We start from the raw sequence: 16,796 nt of genomic DNA on the forward strand, positions 1-16,796 counted from the left end.
GCCTCAGGTTCATTAAAATTACTATTTTGAGACAAGGTCCTGTTAAATTATCAGCAGGCCTCAGGATTGTAACCCTCCTGCCTTCTAAGTAACTAAGGTTACAAGCACATATCAATATGCCTAGATCTACAGATTTTTGTACAATGTTTTTATTATCACTTAGTATTACTTCATGAAAGTATTTTTAATTTATTCTCCCAGACATAACAACATTCTTAGGGGTTAACTTTTCTATCACCTAAAAGCAGTTATGTTTTCAAGACCTGAAAAGGAAATAACTTTATCATGGGCTAACATACTTGCATTTCTTGTTGGATCCTTCAGTCTGTATATCAGCATATATGCATTTGTTGAGCTAGGAGAAACATCACAAAAATTATCAGGTCCTTTAAAGTAGTCAGTAGTTTCCATTTATAATCATCAAATCTTTATTTGAAATATAATCATACCACCATTCACAGATACATTAACTTTAAAACATTCCAGAAAGAAAGGAAAATCCCCTTTTGTCATTTCTGGCACTTGTATGAATAGGTTTAAGCATCCCTTTTGGTAACATGATGAAGTTATAAAAAGAAGGTTGGGTGCCACAATGCCTACTAGAGCTAAGGCAGGGCTGGCTGGGCAAACTGTTTTGCTGGAAAGAAGCAAGGAAAAAAAATACCCTTAGTCTTGCTGATTGGTGGTGGCACACACCTTTAATCCCAGCATCCAGGAGGCAGAGGCAGGCAGATCTACATGAGTTCAAGGCCAGGCTGGTCTACAAAGAGAGTTCCAGGATAGCCATGGCTACAGAGAAATCTCAAAAAACAAAACAAAACAAAACAAGCAAAACAAAAAAAACAAAAACAAAAAAAAACCCCAAACCATACCAGACCACACTGCACCACACCTTACACCAAAGCAAACCCTCATTCTCTATAGGCCAGGTGGTCTGTGCTGCAACTCAAGCTGTTACAGTGGGAGAGTGTCAGCCCAAACTTAGGAACAGGTGCCCACAGCTTGTGGTCTGTTGACCCTTGGGTAAGGCGTTCTTAATAAGACCCACAGAGAAGCTAAACTTACTCCAGTGAGTCAACACTGAAGTTCATGCTATAGCTTACCTTGCAAAAGCACTGGAGTAATAGCCTCTGCTTCCTGAAGACCCTCCATGTGTCTTCTTAATGTCTTCTTGTGTTATCTAAAAAGTTGTAATGTTACTTTTTTTGTAAAAACCAGTAACACAATTACACTAATGTCATTATGTTAATACATAACCTAATAGTTCCCCCTGGCCCTAAGACAGGTTCTTAATCTGTAGCCTGAGCTGGGCTTAAACAATCCTCTGTCTCAACCTTCCCAGTACTAGAAACTGTGGGGGTGAACCACTAAGCCCAACTCTAATCCAACCTTTTAGTCTCTGAGTTAGATGTGTCATGATTATTTCCAAGAAGGACCATACTGGTAAGTTTATCAGTGGCTGCTTTGGTGAGTCAGGCTCAAGACTCCTAGCCCCACATTAATCACAAGGAGTACATAAGGAAGGGGAAAGGGCTAGTCTACTTTGGAAACATGTAACAAGCTCCAACAAAGAAGAACAAGGACACTACCAACAATGAAAGGCTGGTCAATGGGACTTGAGACACACCACCACAGGTATCTAGGCTCTGAATACTACCCCGCCCCTCACCACTGAGTTAACTTCTCCACTTCCGGAGCCTTACCCTGCTCACATGTTGGTCATTGAAACTGTACCACTGATCGTCACTGAAAGACTTTATGCAAGCATAATAGTGTCCTCCAGCAGCACTCCCCGAATGCACCATCACTGAGAAGAGCTCATACATCAGGGAGTTCTAAAGAGAAGAAAAAGATTGGAAGAGAAGGCTATAATAAACCCTTATTTGAAACTCTATTTCCTGTGGATGCAGAGTAATGTAACATGACAGCTATCCTTTGTAAGCTAACTTGCCCCTTGGGTAACATTAAAATGATACGTCACCAAAAACCTTATTAGTATGTGACACTTTCATCCTTTCTATTTGTATTATGATATCTTGTGATCTTTGGAACTATATCGGTCTATAAACATGCGCTTGATTATTTATGAAAAATAATAGTTGCAATTTTGTTAAGTACATACTAAATAGAAGGTTGTTTTAATATGCATAGTCAAGATCAAGAAATTATCAGCCAGGCAGTGGTGGTGCACACTGCCTTTCATTCCTGCACTTGGGAGGCAGAGGCAGGAGTTTGAGGTCAGCTTGGTCTACAGAGTGAGTTCCAGGATAGCCAAGGTTAAATAGAGAAACCCTGTCGCAGAAAAACAAAAACAAGAAAAAAATTACCAACACATTTCTTTTTTTCCCCCATTAAATAAAATTCTATTTCTGACACTAATTTGAAGTATTTTCTAATGTATTCATGCAGTATTTTTGATAAGTAACATATTAATTTGGCATCTATTATTTATATTAATAATCAATTCAAGCAAGGCATGGTGGCTTATAGTTTAATTATGGCACCTGGGAGGCAGAAATTGACAACTCTGTGAGTTTAAGGCCAGTCTAGTTCACACACAGTAAATTTTAGGATAGACAAGGCTCCATGCAAGAGACATTGTCTCAACATACCCACTCACACCCACAACTCTCCCTCAAAGGCAGAACTGTTGCTATTTTGGTAATAAATCTTTATGGCTGCTGTGCTCTGAACATTCCTGATGCTGTCCATAATACACTAACAACTTTTTCTCGTTTTCTTTACTCTTTTGTTGGTAGCAGAGACTGAACTCATAGATGCTCAGCAAGTGTCCTAGTGTGTGGCTATATGCCTGCTCTTCTTTGCTATTTTTCATTTTGAGATAGGGTCTAAGTTACCCAGGTAGCTTTGAATCCATTATGTTGCCTAGGAGAGGCCTCAAACTTTTGACTCTTCTAGGCTTGCCTTCCAAGTGCTAGAATTATTAAGACATGTGCCTCCACACTAGCCTGAATTACTTTTTCTTTTACAAGTTTTGGCACTTCACACCCTCTAAAACAATTAGTAGTACTAGAGACACCAGCAACCAGTATTTTAATCTCTAAAATCAATAGGGAACAATCATACACAGTAGCTCAGGTCTGTAATCTTAGCACTCAAGAGGCTACACCAGGACAACAATTGAGACTTCAAGGTTAGTCTGGACTATAGACACTTTCAAAAACCACAAACAAACAAATAAACAAATTATATATAATAGAGAGGAAGATATAACAGCATAGAAGGCTTATATCGAACTCAAAAGAGAGGCTGGAGAGACTGATCTGAGGTGAGGTTACAGAGCACTCGAGGCTCTTGCAGAGGATCCAAGTTTAGTTTTCAGCACCCACACTAAAGCTCACAACCATCCTCTTCTGGGGTTCATAGCTATCAGGCATGCACAAGGTACACATACATACATACACACACACACACACACACACACACACACACACACACACACACACACAGGCACTATTAGGAGGTGTGGCCTTGTTGGAGTAGGTATGACCTTGCTGAAGAAAGTGTGCCACTGGGAGTGGTCTTGGAGGTTGCAAATGCTCAAGCTAGTCCTAGTTTGATAGTCTCTTACTGCAGATCCAGATATAGATAGAACTCTCAGCTCCTTTTCCAGCACTATGCCTGCCTGCACGCTGCCATGCTTCCCAGCATGATGATAATGGACTAAACTTCTGAAACTGTGAGCCAGCCCCAAAGAAATGTTTTCCTCTCTAAGAGTTGCCATGATCATAGTGTCTTTTCACAGCAAGGGAAACTCTAATTAAGACATACATATATTTCTTAAAAACTCTACAACCACTTCCAAACACAAGAATGTTCAGTGGTTCAGGTGATACAAGCAGCAGTAACCAGGTGCTGAGAAGGGAGGCTCTTCTAACTTGCTACCCCATGCTAGAGTGGGTTTTTTTGGTGACAGAGCGACCTAAGAGGCATCATGCTCCATTAAAGAAGTGCAATAAACTCACTGGTTCACCAAGCTGGAATTGGATGGAATCCTTTCTCTGGTCTGTCTCCGCCATCTCTACCTGGAGTGAATAAAAATAAGAGTTCCCAGGGCTGGAGATGGCTCATTGAAAGAGCGAGGGCTGCTTTTCCAGAGGACCTAGATTCAGTTCCCAGCACTCACATAGCAGCTCACAACTGTCTTTAACTCTAGATATCCTCTTCAGTCTTTGAGGGTACCAGGTATATACATGTTGTACAGACATACGAGAAAAATACCCACATACATCAAATAAAATAATTTTTAAAAGAAATATAGTCTCTAAGAAAGATTATGGCACAGAAGGTTGTTAAAAAGACCATTTGTCATAAAGTAGATTCTGCATTTTTTTTTAAATGTTTCTGAGAGGGTTTTGCAACCCTTTCTGGACTGGAACAAGTTATATTAGACCAGGCTAGCCTCAAACTTGCAGCCAGTTCTCTGACTTTTATCCTACATCTGGGATCACACGTGTACACTACTGTATAGGCCTGTTAGATCTCATTCACTTTTTTTTGAAGAAGCTCTTTCTTCATTTTGCAGCACTAGGGAACAAATCAGGGATGCTAGATAAATAAACTTACTTCCTTTATTCTTTACTTAGAAAATTCCAGAAACTTCCAAAATATCAGCACATCTCAGTTTGTCTTAACTTTAAACTTGACTATAATTATTACATAATGAAACTTCTAGAACAAATTCTGAAAACTTGAGCAGTTCAAATTTTATTGCCAAAAAATAAGATTAATCAAAGTAATGACAGGCAGGTTTCAAAATTTACCTACAATCTAGAATTTGTGCTAAGAACATTATTTATTATTTTTTGAAGCTGGGCTTACTCAGTAGCAACTGCTGGTTGGAACTTGTTATTCAAAGAGATACTACTGTCTCTGCCACCAAAGTGCTGGGATTCCAGGCATTTATCAACTGGTTACTAATGATACATTTTTAGGTTTTACTGTAATTAGCAACTCTGCCCCTCAATTATGTTTCTGAAAAATTTTGAGGTTGCAAGTTCTAGAAAAGTATGGTGGTATATTTGTAGACATAAATCACTTTAAAATTAGAATTAAAGTCTCACATTACCAGTAAAAGGCAACTCTGCCTGGACGGGGAAGCAGGGGGTCTCAGGTACAACAGTTTACTAACAGGTGCACTGAAGCGTTTTCCTGGGATAGGGACAAGGCAAGTATACCTACCGCCTGATCCTTCCTATTCAGTACTGAAATGGACATCTTACCTAGGACACCAAGACAGGATGAAGAAAAGGCATCCATATTAGAATGAAGAAACTATGCTGTCTTTCTTAGCAGATAACACGATTATCTACACATAACAATAGGCAAGGTGGTCTACCCTGGGCTCATGACAACTTAATGGTCTCATAATGAGTTGTAATATCTGCTGCATTATTCACTGCACAGCAATCCCCACTCAGCTCTTTTCCCTGAGTGGGGGCGGTAACTTTAAAAAGTCAAGGATGGTGAAGATGGCGGCAAGAAGAGTAGCCCTGATCTTACAATAGATTCACGCTATAATCTTCATTCTTAAATACTGCCCCAAATCTTTATAGTTAATGACTCTGTGACTTGAGCAAAGTTAATGATTTATTACTTATGCTATGCTCAAGATTTTTTAATAAAGCAGGTTACATGACTGTAAAAGAATGGCTTGATTTAAAAAAAAAAAAACCACCTTAAATCACTGATATGGTGTAAGAAAATCCCACCCTAGACATCCAGTTCTTTGGTTTCATAATTTAAAAAAGAGCATCATTTTCTAGAATGTCTAATGCGTGTTATAGAAAGGAAAGGAAAGCCAACCAAGGATTTGGCTTTCCTTAACTCAAGGCCAGCTGGGATATTAAGGGTTTTGGAAGTGCACCACTGTTATAATTCTTAAAATGCAACACATCAAGGCCAACACTCTTACTTTCCTCTATGAGCAAACTCAGTGAAGACGAAGGATTTGGAGACTTGCTCAATCCTAAGGGCAGAGGTAGCACCCATTCTAACATGGTACAATTTCAACACAGTACAGTTTCTTAGGAAGTAGTAAGTAGTGTTTCCCAAAATAGAGTTATGATTATACCCACACAAAAACATTTAAAAGTCTTCATTATCAAAAAGGAAGCCCAAAATAATACACAAGTTTGAAAATGCCTATATTCCACACTTTAGTTAAAGCGTGCAGGAACTAGGATCTGCTCTGGTGGCCTACATGCTTAGCATGCTCAGTACCCAGTAAACACCATAGAAGGTACCTTTTCCAGGCCAGGTTTTGAAATCTTCTCACTCCCACTACTGTTCTCCAGACATATCCCTTCATCAACAGCATCATCCGTGGAGAAATCATTGCTCATCTGGTCGCTGTGACAACTGCCTTCATTTTCTGCTCCACTATCAGTGCAACTTTCAGTTTGAGGAGATTTCTAATAAGACAAAGTTATCTTAACATCTTAAGCCAAATAAAGGAAAAGATATTCCTATGCTTTTTTTTTATCATGTTTAAATAGTGTAACATGCTCTAATTAAGAGATGTATTTATTTCATTTTAAGTAAATTTGTTTTCTTTTAAACTCAGATCTTAAGTTAAACAACTAAAAACATTACAATCTACAACTATTTCTACTGTTCATAAAATTTTAATACTGCAAATACTATTTCTCAGTTATATTAAACCCCATTTATGATTACTGCTACAAAGTAACAATAGAAAATTAATATTTCCCTCAGCAACATTTGAGACAGCAACTACCCTAAGCTCCAAACAGAATCATTTATTCCCAATCTCAACAAAACATTCTCTTGATTACTGTGTTAAGTGTTACAGAAGAAGAGCTAAGCCATCCACTGGTCCCTGAGGACTTGAGTCTGTGGTACTCAGGGCAGGGATATCACGGCTTTCAACTTATAGCCGCTGAGACTTAAGCTGAAGAACTTAATTTGTTAGAAACTCCAAATAACCCTTTCTTCTCTTTTCCTTAATAATTTATTCACATACCTACAGTGTTTTTATTAACATAAATCTAGATTTCTTCAAGATGAAAGCCTTTGATGTACATAAGTAATTTCATAAAACCGCCAAGTAATATACAACAAGCAGAGCTTTTGTTGGTGGTAATAACATTTTTCTAAGTATATCATCTAGTTCCCAGTGCAGTCTTCTTCCTTTGAGGATATTTGATTCAAGACAAAATGAAGGTGAACAATCACCTCCAGAACTGTAAGATGGGCATGGCAGGAGACATCTGTAATCCCAGCATTTGGGATGCAGAGGCATAAGGACTGCTGATTTCAGGCCAGCCATAAATGTATAACAAGACTCTTTTTCAAAGAAGCAAACACAAAAACCAAACAGATTTTTTTAAAAAAAAGTTCCCAAATTCAGAGCAAACAAGCAAAATCTGCATTTCTTTCCCCTGGGATAGGTTTCCTTTCACAACAAATATGTCAAAATATACAAAACACCAATCAGATCTTCATCTACATTTAAGTAAGAATTTGATGAAGAATATCTCCTTTCAAGTTTAACAGAGGTTGGGAAGATTTCCTAACTTTAATTAAGCACAATCCAGTCTTGTTATTCCCTCTCCTTACAGGTGTGTACATCCAGTCTGATCTGTAACTTTATCAGTTCTTTACAAATGCTCACTGGCTGTAGTTGCCATTCAGTGAACATTCACTGCAGTTATAGCAGCTTCTCACAATAGCTAGACAGGAAAATGAGATCCAGAGTTTAGAGATTTACTAGGATGTACCAAATATAAAGGCATATTATCTCCAGTGCTTCCTAGCACTAACTAGTGACAGGTAGGGAACGGCTGGAGGGCGAGTGAAGCAGTTAAAGACTGTCAGCACAAAAACTGGAATCCTCTCCACCAACACTGGCACACAGAGGAGCTGCAGAAAACATTGTTTTCTTATCAAACTCACTGTTTTCATCACATTCACACAAAAACTATGTTGGCTAGTTTTATGTCAATTTAACACATTAGTTATCAGAGAAAATTGAGAAAATGCCTCCATAAGATCAAGCTGTAGGCAAGCCTGTAGGAGAGTCTGGTCCACTGTGGGCGGTGCCATCCCTGGGCTGGTGGTTCTAGGTTCTATAAGAAAGCAGGCTGAGCAAGCCATGATGAGCAAGTCAGTAAGGAGCATTCCTCTCTGCCTCTGTATCAACTCCTGCCTTCGGGTTTCTGCCCTGATTTTCTTCAATAATGAAAAGTTTGTCAAAGCTTAAGCCAAATAAACCCTTTTCTCCCAAACTTGCTTTTGGTGTTTTATCACAACCGTAACCCTAACTAAGACAAATACTAAATGAAACTTGATGACCATGTACACTTATATTTGAGCCCCTGGAAGAAAGGAGATTTTATAATTAGTATTCAGTTTCAATTAGGAAAACAACACACAAAACTCTTACAGCATCAAGGATTTATCACCCTGTAACAATTACCCTTTGTGATGGAAAATAGTTCTCACAATGCAATCAGGAGAGCATCCAAGAAAAGCAGGATAATATATATCTATATCTATATCTACACACACACACACACACACACACACACACACACGAGAGCATCCAACAAAAGAAGCAGGATAATATATATCTTAATATATATCTATACACACACACACACACACACACACACACACACACACACACACACACACGAGAGCATCCAACAAAAGAAGTAGGATAATATATATCTATATCTACACACACACACACACACACACACACACACACACACACACACACCCTTGGAGGTCAAAAAATAGAAACCGATAATCCTTTCCTGCATTCATCAAAATCCCATATTCAAACTATTTAAAGTTCCAAGTTAAAATAAAATAAAATCAAAGAGCAATAGATGAAAGCTTTTGTGTATTTGTTTTTGTAACTTGGTTAATCTAAGAGCTAGCAAACCTTATGTGGTGTAACCAAGTACCTTAATTCTTGAAAAGAGTATTAGCAAAAATAGAAGACAGTAAGGTCTTTCTACTTTGTTCATTCACTCATACATTTACACCATAATCATTAAAGATCAGAAATCCAGCTATAATATAGTTTCAATAATAAAAGAAACTGAAATAAGATTGTTATGCAAATTCAAGAGAGAATCCCAAAGGTGAAACCCTTTTGTTGCTTAAAGAGCTTATGCTATTCCAACCAAACAAAAATACTTGAAATGTACAGTGTCAGGAAAAGCATTTTAGCCACAGCAATAATCTTCTCATGTGATAGGCCAATGGAAAATGAGGAAGGAGAAAGCTTTCATCAGGAGCACACTTCAAATATATGTTTAACTCATCTCACACAACTCTTCTGTTGTGAAGATGGGCTGAAGAGACGGCTCAGTGGTAAGAAAACTGGCTGCTTTCTCAGAGGACAGGGATTGATTCCTAGCCCTGACATAGTGGCTCACAACTGTCTCTAATTCTAATTTCAAAGGATCCAACACCCTCTTCTAGCCTGAGGGCATCATGCACACATGTAACAACACACAGACATACATTCAGGCAAAACACTCATATACTTACAGCAATTTTAAAAAATTAAAATAAAAATATAAAGTGTATAGTGCAAAGCATAACAAGAAAATGTAATATTTACCTCATCTTCAATATCAATAAATGTGCTCATATCCAGCTCCTCTGGAAATGACATTCGATCATTCAGTTTAATTCTATGCATGGTTGTATAATCAAAATCAAACCTTTTCAACTGTAAGGTCAGCAGATAGGGAAAATGCAAAAACCGAAGGCCCTAAAAAGAAGCATGTGTGGTTAGGGGGACAAATGGACAAAATTCTGAATATCACCTCAGACATAGTAATATTTACAAGTCTCTTACCTTACGAGCATCACACTTCTTCTTACAACGTTCACAAAAATATTGATTTGGGCCATCCAAAATCTCTGGTTGAATAAATGCATGCAATGCTTCTTCCTAGTTAGAAAAAAAAGTAACTGTATTACAATTACTTAAAACACTGAATGTTAAAACTGTAACTGAAATCACCAAAACTGCTGTGAATAAAATGATCAGAAGAAAATTAACAGCAAAATATTATTAAAAAGTTATAATGAAATTGTTATAATAAAATTAGTTTATTTTATTCTTCATAAAAGTTGCTTTGGTCAGTATTTTATATTCCAACCACTTCTACTTTATTTATTTATTTATTTTTTTATTTAAAGTTTTTCAAGGCAGGATTTTAAGTATCCCAGGCTGTCCTGGAACTCACAGACAGCTGCCTGCCTCTGCCTCCCAAGTGCTAGCTGGGATTAGAGGCGTGTGCCACCATCACCCCACTTCTACCTAACTTCTTACTGACTTTTACACTGTGGTGTTAGAATGAATGACATAGAAAGGAAAAGCCCTGATCTTTAGAAAGTAGGTAGGTCTTGAGCTATGAAAAGGGACAAAATAGCTGGGTGTGGTGGCACATGCCTTTAATCCCAGCATTTAGGAGGCAGAGGCAGGTGGATTTCTGAGTTCGAGGCCAGCCCAGTCTACAGAGTGAGTTCCAGGACAGCCAGGGCTACACAGAGAAACCCTGTCTCGAAAAACTGAAACAAACAAACAAACAAAGAAAAAAAAGAAAAAAAAGAAAAAGAAAAAAAAAGAAAAGGGACAAAATGTTACCAACACCATGCTGTCATTAGCACACAGAACAGAAAAGGACTTCTTGTAAGCTACAGTTTTATATGTTAAGCTTTTAACAAATTATGCTTCTAAATTAGCTCCAAACTGTGACTTTATCATTCCAGGGTGATTCCCTCTCTCACATAGTATGAACAATTTAACTGCTCATATAGTTGTGGACTGTACTTTTTAGAAGTCAAAGTAGAACAAGGAGATTCTTACATTCTTAGGTTAGCAAATACAAAGCCAGGATCATTACAATTTTATAGCACACAATCTAGGCACAAGTGCAACCAGAAACACAGTACAGCCCCATCTTCTCACCACTGGCCTCTCCATATTCTCCTCTCATGCTCATTGTTGGCTATTCGTATTCTCCACAGATCCATTTTTCTTCACCATTTAACATTTGCTTTGTTTAGAATAGGGAAACCAGTATTTCTAGGCTTTACAAATAATAAGAACTGGAACAATGAATTGAGCACTATCTCCTGCATCTCCGATGCTGTGAGCAATTGCCAGTGACACACAGCAGCCAAGCCACGTGTCTCCTTACAGATTGATATATTCAAGCATCTCTGTGAGACTCTTTGCTCTGAGTTAGGGAAAGCATTAAAGATATCTTTTTCTAAGCCATTCATTCATCTTTTTTTCATTTTCATTTCTAAGATAATTATAAATTTGCACACACTTGCAAGAACTGGTATTACCCAAAGATACTCTGTATACATTGCCCTGTTTCCTAAGAATGATATTTTGCAAACTACAGAACATCATAATGGTGATGGGGACACTAACATGATCCTCCTCCTTCATTCAAACATTCTCAAATCACTGTTTGCCCCAGTCTGTGTATTAAATTAGTTTGGTGTATTTATTATCTATATTGGGTCCTTTATCCCAAGGACAGCAAAGGCATTAAATAGTTTCTCTATAAAGAAAGGAACTGACCAAATTCAGTAACTCTAGTAATGATCAACAGTGGTACAGTTCTAAAATGTAGTCATAAAAAATATTTATATGACTAAGTTTATGCAAATGAAATCAGACAATATGTCAACTTTTGTGACTGGCTTTCTTCCATGCAGGTTCATTTCCTGCATTCATTTGAATTACTACTCATTGGTATCTACAGCTTATACATATTAGAATTTGTTCAATCATTTACTTGTTAAGGCAATTCTCATCTTACTTACTTTTGAATATTAAAAATAAAAATGCAACCAATATTAATGCACAAGTTTTTATAGGAATATGAATTTACTTCTTTTGGATAAATGGCCCATAATACAATTACTGGGACTTGTATCAATTTCATAAAGATAATCTGTAATGTTTACATTTATACAAGAATGTAATCCAGTTTCTCTGCATTGTCAGCAGTTTTAAATTCTATAACTATTTTGTGTGTGTGAATGTATGTGTTTGTGTATGTGTATGGGCATCTATCTGTATACCGAAGTTAAAAGTCAATGTTACAAGTCTTCCTCAATCATTCTTCACCTTATTTTTAGAAACAGGGTCTCTTACTGACCATGAGCCCATCCAGGTTGGCCAGCTAGGAAACCTTAGGAATCTTGCTAGTAAACACAAGGTAACCTCCGTTTTCTCCATCTCCCCAGCACTTTAAGTACTGACATGTGTCTCTATGCTCAACTTCTATGTGAGCTCTGGAATCAAAAATCAGATTCTCATACTCGAATGGCTAACACTTTCCTAGCTCAGCTACTGTAATGATTTGTACTGTTAACTGTTCCAGTGGCAAGAAGGAAGATTGGCACTGTAAAATCTACATTTCCTTAATAGATAGTTGACTAAGAATATCTTTTCTGATTCTGGCATATGAATGCCCACTCTGATGAAATGCTGGTAATATCTTTAGCCAATTTTTTAAATGAACTGTGAGCTTAAAAAATAAAACAAAATTAATGGCTTGAAGTTATATATTTTAAATATTCCTTTGTGAGATATATGATATACAAATATTTATTTCAGGAGTAAATACTTTTAATTTTGTGAGTTATATTTTTGACATTAAATGTTATAGTTCCTATGATGTCTGGATTTATGATTTTGTTGTTAACTAAAGCTTTACATATTTTATATTTAAGTATGTCCTTTCTGAATTACTATTTGAGGGTGTGAGATGAGAGTCAAGGTTGACTGGCATGAGATAGATGCTAATGGCAGCCAGTCAGCACCATTACTTGAATATTCCATTCTACTTTCCCTGAATTATTTCTCTGCCCATTGAACACTCATTGGGCATACTTGTATGAATCTATTTTTGGATTTTCTGTTCCTTCATCCCTTTGCTAATACCAAAGCATCCTGATGATTACAGGAATATGAAAAGGTCTTTTATTGCTAAGTAGCACTCAATCTAATTTAGGTAGATCTGCTCCTTCCATTTGTTTTGTTTGTTTGTTTGTTTGTTTTTAAAGCATTCTGGCTATTCCAGTGCATTTAAATATGTGCTATAAAAGTCTTGGTGGCCTTCAATAAGAACTGCATTACAGCCATGAAACTTTAGAAGAACTAGTGTCTTTACTATGCTGAATTTCCAATCAATGTGTTTATCCACTTAAACACCTTCCCCAGTTTTCTGCTTTCCAGTACAGAAGTCCAACACATTTGGTACTTTGTTATTGCTGCTGCTGTTTTTTCATTTGCATTTGTGCTTTTTCAGGACCGAAAGCAGTCCTATATTTTAAATTTCATTTTCACCTATTCATTGCTAGTACACAGAAATACAATGACTTGAATGTTTTTCTTATGGCTTAAAGTCTTATTACCTTGTTATCTATCTGCTTGCTTGAGGTCTGCCTTAGGATTTTCTATACGATCATGTATATTAGAACCAGGAGCAGGTCAGCTTCGTCCCTGCTACTCCTGCTTAACGGAGTTAGCCAGAACTCACAGTGTACAAACTGCTGAGAGCAAATGTCATTGCTTAAGACAATCTGGACATCAATGCTCTACAAAACAAACAGGGAAGAAGGCTTCTTTCTTTTTAAGAAAAGGCTATTTTGAATTCATATTTTGTTCTTAAAATGTTTAGTACAAGTGCCCTGTGAAACAATTCAGACTTGAAAAGTTCCTTTTCTAAAACTTTTCAGTTGTGGAGTTAAACTGCTCACTGTTTACAGGGTTAACCTAATTTGCACTTGGAGAGCTGTAGTTTGTGTCAAATAACTAGTGAGGGACACCTTTTTCATTCCCAATGCTTGGAATTTTTTGTCATCTCTTTTTCTGTCTTGCTATAAGTATTTTAAAACCTACTGTTTTTAAAGAACAAAATGCTTTACTGATTACCTCTACACTCCTGTTTATTTTTTTCATTGTTTTCTGCTGTTTTATATAATTGTTTTTACCAGGCGTCTTCTGCTTTCCTTTTTCCAAGTTAGGTGAATCCTTAAGATTACTGATTTGAAACTTGCTTTTAAAATGAACTATTCAGTGTTTTAAGTTTTCTTTTCAAAATTGGGTCACCTGTGCCCTCAAATTTGATGTTATAATTTTATTTTTCATTCAGTTACAACAGTTCTTAAAATTCCTATTGAGATTTTCCACTTGATCCATAACCATGCTTATTGTTTATTTCTGAATATCCCCTCTAATGAAATGTTGGTGCTGATGAAGTCTTTTGCTAATTTTCTTCTTTTTCCTTTTCTTTTTTTGAGGCAGGGTTTTACAGTGTAGTCCTGGCTGTCCCTGAACTCACAGAAGTGTCTCTGCCTCTGCCTCCCAAGTAATGTAATTAAAGGTGTATACCACCATTGCCTGGCCTTTTGCTAATTTTCTTAGTGGATTGTGAAATTAAAAAAACAAATCTCCACACTTTAAATTTTTTTTTATATGTTTTAGATGTTCCTTTGTCTCCTTTGTCCTATGTAAATGTTCTTTTAGCCTTTAGTCGCTTCATTTCTTTCATATAGAATTCCAAGTATTTGGTTATTTTCCTATTTTTTCTGCTAGTGGTATCTATGCCAACTTCACCGTGGTTGGAAATCACATAATGTGATTAAAAAATTTAAGAGTACTTTTACAGCCCAAGCTTTGGCCTATCTGGACTACATTTTATGGGCATTTAAATGTCTACTTTGCAGGTGGATGGAACATTTGAGTCAATTAGATTTCTATCAAATGATGGTGGTGTTGAATTCTTCTATAACTTCTTTGCTATTCTGCACAGTTGTTTTACCTATCAATTGGCAAAGGAATAGGGTACTGAAATCTCCAACTATGACTAGAAAAAAATTAATTAATATGTGTTTTTAAAGAAGCTATTTCTTCATACACTTTGCAGCTGTTGGTGCATGTTTGTTTAATATTGTTGTCTTGATGGTATGGAAATGTTCTAAAAGTGGCTGCCTAATATACACAGTCACTTCTGATTTCTTCTGATGAATATTTACATGAAACACCACTTTCCACCATCTCACATAGGCATGCACATAATTCCTTCGAGACAACATATTATTGGATTGTGTTTTTAAAAATCTACTGTTTCTAAGTTGATATATGTAACTGAGATGGTCATATTATTTTCAGATTTTTGTATGTTTTGTGGTTATCATTCCTGTTTACTTTCTTGTACCTTCCAAGGGTAAAAAAAAAATCTACTGCCGTACCCAGAGTATGCTTGAGTCCTTTTCCTTTTTGATCATTGCCCTGGTTATCAGGTTTATCAATACTATCCTTCTATCACTTCTAAATATCCATCCGCTCTATGTTTTTATGCCCTATTCCATGTATAGATCAACTGGCTTAGATGTTTCTTCTACCTGTACAAAAAAAAAATCATACTAGACAGCATTATAATTTTGGCTCAAACGTAATTTAGAAGACTTGGCAAGGAAGGAAAACCTACTACATTTGTCCTAGACCATACGCTATTAAAGATCTTCCAATCTGTGTTCCTCAGAATCTCCATTTCCCTTAAAATATTAGCAAGCGTGCCACAGAGAAAGAAATACAAATAAAATACCTGTAACAAATTTCTCTGCTACAGAAATTTCTGGAACATTTACAGTATGTCTTCTATCTCCCTCCACTCCAAAAAATTACAGGTGCACAATTCCCTGTGTTCCAAGAGGATCTAGTGAGTCTTGTGAAAATGAGTGCCTACAAGCTACAGTGCATAAAACTGCTTGAACACTGGCTACTACGAATACAATGAGGATGAGATACGTATTATCAGCTGTAACAATTAAAAGATAATTCCATAATGAATGAGAAAAGACCTTTCTTTAATTGTGAGCAATCTTAGCATTGATTGTTAAGTCTACAATCATGCTAAAAATTTTACGAGGTAATTAAAAATGCTAACATTAAAAAGATGATTATAGATGTCAAATTTGGGTAACTGTTCACTTCATGTTTTAACCTTAATATTGTTTATTTAAACATGAAACTAATTACTATATCACACATTTTAGATTAAAGGAAAAATACTAAAATTTTAAATAGAACTTCACATACTTGTCTGAAAAACTCCAGGTTAACCTGACTAACATATCCTTGATTCTGTGGTTTAGCAAAAGAACACATAATCATCAATGTTATATGTACAAGTGTATACATAATATGTAAGTATAGATTAGTGTGTGTGTTATCACACTAATCAGTCAGTTGGAAGAAGGTACATACCACACTAGCAAACGCTTGGCTGGACCCATAAGGCCGGATAACCAGTGGAATATCAAGATACGTGTCAATTCTCCAGCCTTCATAACCGCATTCCAGACACCTCACATAGTCTTTCAGCTTGCCTTGGTACAGCTCATTTATAAGATCAGCCTAAAAACAACATCCACATTTTAAAAAATGTTTCTTGTTACAATTTTAAATTGTGTCAATATATAATCCTTGGTATTAGAAGAGACACAAAATGATTTTGATTTTTTCCTACTAGAGTTTTAGAAAGCCAATATAATCAATATCTAAAATTTTAGGGAACAAAATTGACAACTGAAAAAATAATCACCTGAAAAAGAAGTTAATAAAATTAGATTATCACTAATTTAAGACAAAATGTATATAACTAAGTATTTCAATACTCTCAAATCAATAAAACTCTCAAGTAGTAAAATAGATTGTGATGACATCAATTAACAATCACTATGTTTTTTTCCTT

At 36.4% G+C, this 16,796-nt stretch overlaps 1 protein-coding gene across 2 annotated transcripts in view; it reads right to left on the bottom strand.

The window, feature by feature from the left end:
- Window positions 1-16,796, bottom strand: part of Usp47 (ubiquitin specific peptidase 47) — an 86,709-nt gene that overhangs the window by 25,151 nt on the left and 44,762 nt on the right. The window contains exons 8-15 of one of the 2 annotated variants that reach the window (XM_052201111.1): window positions 16,310-16,459; window positions 9,863-9,958; window positions 9,623-9,775; window positions 6,267-6,434; window positions 3,987-4,046; window positions 1,704-1,835; window positions 1,104-1,180; window positions 300-355 (exon numbers count right to left, since the gene is read on the bottom strand). In XM_052201111.1, coding sequence (XP_052057071.1) covers window positions 300-355; window positions 1,104-1,180; window positions 1,704-1,835; window positions 3,987-4,046; window positions 6,267-6,434; window positions 9,623-9,775; window positions 9,863-9,958; window positions 16,310-16,459 — 892 coding nt within the window. The remainder of the gene's footprint in view (window positions 1-299; window positions 356-1,103; window positions 1,181-1,703; window positions 1,836-3,986; window positions 4,047-6,266; window positions 6,435-9,622; window positions 9,776-9,862; window positions 9,959-16,309; window positions 16,460-16,796) is intronic. The other variant, XM_052201122.1, reaches the window with a different exon arrangement.

Source organism: Apodemus sylvaticus, chromosome 1 (genome assembly GCF_947179515.1).
Source record: "Apodemus sylvaticus chromosome 1, mApoSyl1.1, whole genome shotgun sequence".
NCBI classification, from domain to species: Eukaryota; Metazoa; Chordata; class Mammalia; order Rodentia; family Muridae; genus Apodemus; species Apodemus sylvaticus.